This window comes from Rattus norvegicus, chromosome 1 (genome assembly GCF_036323735.1).
Source record: "Rattus norvegicus strain BN/NHsdMcwi chromosome 1, GRCr8, whole genome shotgun sequence".
Taxonomy (NCBI): Eukaryota; Metazoa; Chordata; class Mammalia; order Rodentia; family Muridae; genus Rattus; species Rattus norvegicus.
Window position 1 is genome coordinate 131,308,436 of NC_086019.1, and position 9,166 is coordinate 131,317,601.

Here is a 9,166-nt window from a genome sequence, read left to right on the forward strand (position 1 = left end):
AGAAGGGGCAACTGATTGCTGCTTCTAATAAGTGGACGCTGCTAATCTGTGTGATTACTCAGGGGATCTGTTTCTGTCAGAGATGGGATAGGAAAGAGAGACAAGGGCTTGCAGAATAATACCTTAGATTAGTTTCCTTGCAAAGAAAGAGGAGGGATGTGTTCCTATACTCACAAGCCACTGCCCCTCAGTGCCTGGCGACTCATACGGTGACTGTAAACTAGGAAATGAGTAGCTCAAGTCACGTGTGACAGAAGCCTCAAAGTTGCAGCCGGCCATTCTCTGCCTTTAAGGAGCCCTGCTTGTGTTCACAGCCCTGAGTGGACCCCAGTGAAGGGTGGAAAATCACTCAGTTGTTTGGAGTGTTTGACGGCGGGGTTTTAAAAAACAGTCTGGGAGGGAATGGGTGAATGTCAGTTTTTGTTTTTGTTTTGCGTTTATGTGTTTGTATGTGTGCAGATTCAGGTAGGTATGTGTTTGTGTATATGCTGTGTGCACATGCATGTGGAAGTCAGATGTCAGTCTCAGGTGTCATCCCTTAGGTGTCATGCACTACTGACCTTCTTTTTGAAGACAAAGCCTTTAACAGGTCTGGAACTATTTGGTTAGAGAAAGCTGGCTCATGTCTGCCTCCCCGGAGCCTGGATTATAAGCTTCTTCCCCTTTTTTTGGTGGGGTTCAGGGATGGAACTCAGATCCTCATGTTTGTATGGGGAGTCATTTACTAACTGAGTCATCTCCCCACTCCTGACTATGATTGTTAAACCCAGCTATTCCTTTAAAAACTTGAAATAGCCAGGTGCACACCTTTAATCCCAGCACTCTGGAGGCAGAGGCAGGTGGATCTCTGTGAGTTCGAGACCAGCCTGGTATATAGCGTGAGCTACAGGACAGCCAGGGATATGTAGAGAAAAGTCTTGAAAAACAATAACAACAACAACGCCCCCCCCCCAACGAAAAACCAAACCAAACAAAAATCTGAAACAATTAACCTTACTTTTAGTGACGGAGTAAGACTAATTTTGTCCTTGTGTTTTTCTCCTACAGAGGCTTACCCTGTGGACATCCTGGAGGATGACCCGGAGGGCTATCAGGTAGCAGCGCAGACTTACTATGAGTTGCTCAGGGAAGGAGCGCAGACCTCAACAGAAGTTATCTCTCTTTCCACTGGGGAGCAGGTATGCTTACCTTTTCTTGGAGGTCTCGGTCCAATCTAACTTAGAGATGTCATAGAAAAAAAACCCCTCAGATTTAGAAGAACGAAGACCGACGAATGAACAAACAAAGAAACTTCCGGAGGGAATGCTAAAGAATACCTATAATGGTACTTACCCGGACCCGACAGTATAAAAATAAAGACCCAGAAACTCTTTATATATTTTAAAGCTTAGGCCTTTAGCTTGGGCTCGCTCCCAGCTATTTCAACCTGACTAATTCTGGCCTACGTCCCAACCCATGGCCAGGTCTACATCTCCATTCTCTGAATCCGCCATCGACCTCCAAATCCGCTGGTTGAATCTCTCACTTTTGATTTCTTCTCCTAGAGACCCATTCTCTGCCCGGAAGTTCCGCCCTCCACTTCCTGCCTTGCTATTGGCTGGCAGATCTTTATTAAAGCCAATCAGCAAGTAAAGAAGGATGAATACAAATTATCACACTGGTGATGGTCCAATTAGCTGTGTGCCCTTACCCAGAGATACACCTTCACATAGTTTTTTTTTTTTTTTTTTTTTTTTAGATTTTTATTTATTTATTTTATGCATATGAGTACACTGTAGCTGTCTTCAGATACACCAGAAGAGGGCATCAGATCTTATTACAGATGGTTGTGAGCCACCATGTGGTTGCTGGGATTTGAACTCAGTACCTCTGGAAGAGCAGTCAGTGCTCTTAACCACTGAGCCATCTCTCCAGCCCCCTTCACATAGTTTTTAACCAAACAGATTCTGCTTTGATGCCAAGGAAACCCTTCACTAGGATTCTGAAGTTCTGAGTGCGAACCTGGTAGGACTGGCCATATTTATATCACCTCACGAGCTGTGGGTCAAATAACCCGTGGGAATCCCATTTCTACCACTTGTGAGCGCTGCAGACTCAAGTGTTTTTCTCCTCTCTGATCTTGATGTTCTCATTGAATTCAGGGCCTAACACCACTTTCCTCGTGGGCTGGCACGAGGGTTAAATGAGGTGCTGTATGTAATGCCCAGCAGAATCTCAGTTTCTTCATTTTAAAGTGAGTGAGTCACCCATCTCTGCTCTCTAAGGGTTGATTCAGTTGTGATATGTGACTTGGGATGAAGCCGTTCACTTACAATGTTTTTGCATCGACGAGATTCTGTGGGTTGTGAATAGGTTTTGCAAGAGGACCCAGAAAACTGGAAATTTCATTTGTTGGAATTGTGAGAAATTTTAAAAATAATTTATGTTATGTGTATGTTGATTGTGTGTGTGTGTGTGTGTGTGCGCGCGCGCGCGCGCGCGCATGTGCATGTACACGTGTGCATGTACACATGTATGAACATGTCAATGTGTATGCATATGTGTAGATGCCAGAGGGACTACCTCAGGATACAACTGTATACAAAATACAATCCATTTTGTATTTTGAGACAAGGTCTCTCACTGTCTTGAAGCCCATAATTAGGCTAATTAGGCTAGACACACTGGCCAGCAAGCCTGGGGATCTATCTGCCCTTTCTGCCTCCCCAGTGCTGGGGTTTACAGGCATGCAACGCTGCATCTTACTTGTCTTTTTACGAATGCTATGGGGGAACAAACTCAGGCCCTCTGCTTACAAAGTTTGTACTTCCCTCTCCTAGCCCGGACTGTTTAAGACTGTTTTCCTCCGGTGGGAATCGCCGACCGTACCTACATTTGTTTTAGGTGTGGAAGATTTCACTCCTGCCAGAAATGGTTGTGATCTGCTAGGCAGAGCTGGTCGAGCAAGTCTTTTTGTCCCAGAGTTAATGAAAACAGCAGCTTGTGTCATTATAAACTGAGTCTTCCTTGAGATTTTGGAGGTAGGGGACCTCAAGTTGTTGAGCTCCAGGGGAGCTTGCTGGCCTCACGTGCTTTTCGCGCCCCCTAGTGGTACTCTAGCAGAAGGACACAGGGCTCCATCGGACATTGCCTGATCTGATGGGTGCTGGTGGCAAGGGTGGGGAGCAACAAGAGCTGTCCCCCAGGTTCTTTAGGGCACAGCTTCCCCAGTCTGCTGTTACAGATACTTAAGAATAACTTAAAAATATAAACCCAACATGCAGTGTATTCATCAAAGGCATAATGCCAAAGTTACTAACTAACAAAAACTGAGAGGGAAACAGTTGCTGACATGTTTTAATGTGAGGTGACTTGCCAAAACGACTGTGGACTACTTCCTTTGTCCTTTCCCCAAAAGAAGGGAGTTAGGTGAAAAACATCATTTGGTTCTCCATTATTTTAGCAGGAGTATGAAGCAGGGGCAGGGGCAGGGGCAGGGGCAGGGGCAGGGGCAGGGGCAGGGGCAGGGGCAGGGGCAGGGGCAGGGGCATGGGCAGGGGCATGGGCAGGGGCAGGGGCATGGGCAGGGGCAGGGAGCAGCGTGCCATTTGGCACACTGAACAGGCTCACCATGAGTGAGCAGTGAGCCTCCTCACAGCTTACCCACTAGTGACTTTTTCTATCCAAAGATTCTCTGGCTGAAAGGAACGGCGAGGGAGTGGTTTGAGGAGATACGGTGTCTTGACTTTCTTTTCACAATTCTTTTTTTCCCCCCTTGTCTTGACATTACCCCGTTGCATTTAAAATACTTACTGATTCCTCTGGTTTAAAAAATGCACATGTTCATTGTATGGTGTCGAAGGCCCTCCACGAAGGGCAGAGGGAGCAAAGCCACATTCGGTTAACTGCCATAAACGTGTTGATGCATTTCTTTACTTTTACTTTCCAAATTTTTCCTTTTTGAGCCAGGGTCTTGCTGTGTAGCCCAGACTGGCTCCGAACTTGGAATCTTCCTTCTCCATCATTCCAAATGCTGAGATTTTTGCCTGCCTTAAAACACCTGGGTAAGATTCCCCTCTGAATAAGCTGTGTCTACAGTTAACGTCTTTCCAGGTTGCTGCGATGTTTTGTAAACTTGGTGTTTAACGTTCTTGTAACGGTCACCCCTGCGGATGAGCCCCTCGAGGACATTTCATTAAAGTCCCTCCAAAAGAGGGAGGTGCCAAGGAATTTGCCAGCCCCTAGAATTTGCCATGAAACAGTTCTCTGTAATGGCGGTGGTCTGCTGTAAACTTTTTACAAGAACCTGCCTGCTTAGCTCAGCTGCATGTTCTTCTCTAATTTTCCTATATTCTCAGTTTTCAAAACAGTGTCTTGACCTTTCTGTGTTAGGAGCTGGGAGCAGAGGGTTGGATGTTTCCAAAGAGGGCTTTAGATGGGGCCGTCGGAGGAAATCTGGTTCCTCTCCATTATCAGCAAAACCACCTTGAACTCAGATTTTCCACTGTGGGGCTTAAGGACAGGGCTGAGCCTGGAGGGCTCAGACACACTACACATTTTAACGGCTGCTTTCAGAGCTGGTGACTGGGGTCACAGATAGCAGGAGAATCTATGGAGGGGGCAACAGCCTGGGCTCATCCTACTGAGCGGCTACCAGAGCTCTAGAAAAGATGAGAATGATTGTCTGCGTGAGATGGAGTGAGGCCATCAGCCTTGCAGATTGAGATCCAGGAAGGTCCAGGATAGAGAAGGTTGCAGGAGTGGGAGTCACAAAAAAGGGTCACCTCTAAGGGTGTTTGGTAGTAGAACAGATGTCTGACCCATGGACTGATTGACAGGTGATCCTGGGATGGGAAGGCATACAGAAGCAAGACCGTTGCCTTATCCTGGGTGGCTAAGACTTCCGTCTCTGTCTTTTCCTGTGTCCTGCTAGGTTTATCTCCTTAACAGAGTTCCTTCAGTGAGCGCTTCACTAAGTAATTGCAAGTCATTTCCCATGCCTTGGTGAAGTGAGAGGAGAGCAGACAAGTAATTTTGATTTGCCTTTTTTTTTTTTTTTAGGTCAGACTTGAAACTTCATCTCTCTGTTTTTGCACACTGTACCGTGATGAACCTCAACATAAAATACTGGTTTTGGTTAATCCCCAAGACACAAAGACAGGTTGGTAGTTTTTTTTTTTCTTTTTAATTGATTTGTTCATTTATGTGGATGGGTGTTTTACCTGCATGTCTGTCTGTGTGAGGGTGTCAGATTCCCCTGGAACTGGAGTTATAGACTGTTGTGAGACGCCATGTGGGTGCTGGGAATTGAACCTGAGTCCTCTGGAAGAGCAGCCAGTGCTCTTAATTGAGTCAACTCCTCAGCGCCGCGTTGGTAGTTATTAATGGACGTTGTTGCGGTATAATTAAAAAAGGGTGTGAGTGGTTCCTGTGTGTCACCACTCCATGATGGGCCCCTGGTACTCTTGGACACGAGCGGAAGCTCCCTGGCATTAGTTCTGGTACCGTAGGCTCATGTAGAACTAACCTTAATTTATCTCAGCAGCGGCTGGTTTCAGTGTGGCACCAGGCCACATTAGCCTAGCCTGTTTTCTGGCCCCAGTGGTCTCTCTGTTCCCATTGGTAGTCACCCTGGCCAGCTGGGAACTCTGGTCCCAGCTATCCAGTAATATCAGGAGTCAACAGACTGTAATCCGAGAACCAGATTTATATGTTAAATACTCAGGGTACAATACATCCACACAATAAACTTACAACCAATTGATATAAACTGCCCACCTAGATAACTCTGCCTACAGAAATCCATCCCAACTACCTTGGCAATTCAAGACCACCAGGATCTAGGTCATCCTTCCCCACCTTCATCTTGATTCTCCCTCTTTGTCCTTCTCTCCCTCCCTACAAAAACTTTGTCCCCGACTTATTCTTTTACTGTTCAATCATGGCCTTCATCTAGCTTGTGCCAGCCCTTACCTACATAATGACATCAACCTACAGGATGTGGTGTCTATGACCTCGCTGCATACACAGTCTGGATTTTTGTCCTTGCTGCTTTGTTTGTTTGTTTGTTTGTTTGTTTTGAGACAGGATCTCTGTGTATCCCTCACTGTCACTATAGACCAGGCTGGCCGAGAAATCACACAGATCCGCCTGCCTTTGCCTCACAAGCACTGGGATTAAAGGCATGGGCCACTACTGCCTGGCAAGCCCTGGGTTTTAAAACCAGGGACGTTGATTTTGTAGTGTACAATGTATGGGAGTTTTCCCCGCTTAGGGACCCAGTGGTACATTTTTTATTTATCTTTACTGAGACATGGATCACTTTGCATGTCCTCTGACCACAGTCCAAACCCAGAGCTGCTTGGGGGCTCACTCTTGCCGTTCTCATTAACAGCAGTTCCAAGAGCTGTGGGTAGTGTGTAGGACACTACTGGGACATCTCCATGACCTTGTGGGATGGAAAGGTCATTCTCATCTCCAAATGTAATGAATGAGAGCCTCACAGTGGTCAAGTGGCTTGCCAAAGGCCTCCGGCTAGAGCACGGGAGGGCTCAGTGTTTGCAAAGTGACATTTGGGTGGGGGTTCTATTTCTGAAGGTGACGGACAGTTTGGTCTGTGACTCATTGACCCTCTCCCAAATTAGGGAGAGACTGTTTGTGGCAGGCCTCAGCTTCATGGAGTGAGTCCTCTGGAGAGAGGCTAAGCACCGTCATTTGCTCCTTAGGCAGAGGTGTGAAGAAAGCTGGCCAGGGAGCCTGGTTGGGAAGAGATCTAGCAGGTTGGTCTGCCAGAACCCAGTGCACCAGTCCGGAGGCACCTGGCTTCTGACCTCACAGAAACTGATCCTTCCAGACATTTTTCTTGTTTATTTTTTGCCTTTACGATGCTAAGGATTGCCTTTTAGTAAGATGTAAATAGTCATAGCACCCTGGCAATACACATTTTAATTAGCTAGGCCTCTCGGGATGATGACATTTTGGGATTTTAGGTCTTTCACTGTTTTCAGAGGAGGAGTTCTCCAGCTCTCTACCTCCTCGGGAGAAATGCTTTTGCTTGTCACCTGACTCTACCTGGATTTTTGGCTCAGAGGATCCCTTGCTTCTCTGAGGTCACAAAGTCCAAGGTGATGTCTTTGAGGACAAGCGGTTTAAAAGTATGTAGGACTGTTCTTCATGCTCTCTTCTTGCTAACTGTGAGACAGAAGTGTGCTCAGTTAGCTGTCTGGGTATTGTGGGGGGGGTGTTGACAAAGCCTCCTTATTGCCCCAGGGCTCACAGAGGTGATGCTAGAACTCTCCATCCAGCAGAGCCACAGCTGCCCTGAAGAGAGGGCCCTGATAACCAGGGCCGGGGAAGAGGAGTCCTTGAATGTACTTCTAAAACAGCTCATTTAAGAAAGTGTCCAAACATCAGCAGCCCCACCCCAACCCCGTTGTAGACATTGACCAAGAATCTGGCGTAGGGCTTTAAAGATGGTCTGCATGATGTAAACCTACAATGGATTCTTAGAAATCTGTTTCCCATTTGCACTGTACTTAATTTTCTGTTGCCTTTTAAGAGTATACCCTAATCCATATTCATAAGTGCTAAGGAATCTCGCTGCTGGGCCCCATGCTCCATATGTAAAAGTGCTTTAAATAAAGTTTCCCAGTGACTTCCTGCTGCCCTGGGCTCCATTATTGCTGGCTGCAATTGTCGTTGGTTTCAGAGGACGCAAGAGAGCTCCTGAGGTCTTCAGAGAATGCACATCTTGGAACTTGAGGCTTGCAGATCCTATAGTGTAAGGCCTCTGTCCAGTCAGTGGGTCCCTTACCCTGTGCTAAGCTGTGTCTTTGGAGAAGGAAGCTGCCGTCTCCTTGTGCCATTTTCTTTGTCCTGTGCCATTATCTTTGCATTCTGGGGAAGGCAGATGCGAGTTTAAATGGAAGCTAAAGGGATCAGAAGCCGTTTGATCGGCCCTGCGTATGAGTTAATTATTGATAACTGTGTGTGAGTTAATTATTGATAAGCCAGTTGACTCCATTACAGTGGCTTCCGATAAGTCTGTAAGCAAATGAAAAACATCCTGGAAGGGCAAGTTCCCCAGTGGCAAGCAGTTGATGCTGATGGCATCTTACTCAAACTTGGTTGGTGGCTCGTCCACCGTTTTCCCTGTAGGGAATTGCAAATGCGGTTTGCCTAAAGGTGGCTCCAGAAACAGGGCCTCTTGTCTCTGCTGCCTGCCAGTGTTTATTCTGATTTTCCACGTAGCAGCTGGTTTGTACTCCCTAAGGGGAAGTAGACATGGGTGCCCAGCAGCCCCCTTTCCTAGCCTCTCAAGGCCTTTATATACTTGCATATTATTTCCCTTATTTACTAATTATTAATTAATGCCAGGTGTTTATGACTCTATAAAGTAAGTCCTCAGGCCAGATCAAAGGCGACTCCCCCCATCTTTGTTAAATCTAAAGCACTCACCCTGGGTTCCATGATTACCGCCCCTGGTGACCTCTGCTTTTCTTATTTCTTCCTGTGTCCTGCCTATGCGGTAGGATGAGGGTGGGATTGGGTGTCAAGTGAAGCGCGAGGAAGTCACGCGTGTGTCAGCTGGGCTACATGTTATGCTTCCCAGGGTGTTTGTGGAAACTGGATGACTTACGACAGAAAATACGGTACTTTGGGACAGTGCCAGCAGTGAGCAGGGTTCCCATTGTCGAAAGCAAGCCTTGGTCTACACCTTTGCATGTAAGTGTGTGAGAGAAACCCAGGGTTAATGCTCACACGTTAACTTCTGGCCAAACTCTGTGAGCTGGAATTGTGTCCCCAGCATATCCTGCTTGCCACACCACGGGCGGTCTCATGTGACTCTGAGCTACACGAACTGTAAGGTTGTTCCTCTACAGACCCCAAAGTGCCTATTGTGTACTCGGTCCCAAAACACCAGCTGATCAGGGGCAGGCTGGGGGGCCATGTGGCCATCCTGGATAAAAAAGAAGGTAGCCACTCTAGAGAGGGGAGGTGCCAGGAGCCAGCCATGATCTAGTGCTGCGGGAAGGGAAGACAGTGTTTCTAATGATCTCTTTTGCCAGACAGGCCACGTCTGTAGCAAATGGCATTTGTCCATGTGTTTTGGAGACAAAAGGAAGGCTGGGGCAGTGTCTGAGGAGGCCAGGCTGCAGGTAAGGGATTCTCATGGCGGAGCTGGAGA

The 9,166-nt window shown here is 47.1% G+C and overlaps 1 protein-coding gene across 17 annotated transcripts in view; it reads left to right on the forward strand.

Annotated features, from left to right (window-relative positions):
- Positions 1–9,166, forward strand: part of Fam169b (family with sequence similarity 169, member B) — an 89,769-nt gene that overhangs the window by 19,656 nt on the left and 60,947 nt on the right. For 15 of the 17 annotated variants that reach the window (XR_010063056.1, XR_010063057.1, XR_010063055.1 and 12 more), the window contains 2 exons: positions 1,048–1,178; positions 5,041–5,140. Coding sequence is in view for 7 of the 17 variants with exons in the window: in XM_039101015.2 (XP_038956943.1) it covers positions 1,048–1,178; positions 5,041–5,140 (231 nt within the window). In the remaining 10 variants the exon portion in view is untranslated. Of the gene's footprint in view, positions 1–1,047; positions 1,179–3,546; positions 4,044–5,040; positions 5,141–9,166 lie in introns of those variants that run through there. The other 2 variants (XM_039101013.2, XM_039101012.2) reach the window with 2 other exon arrangements.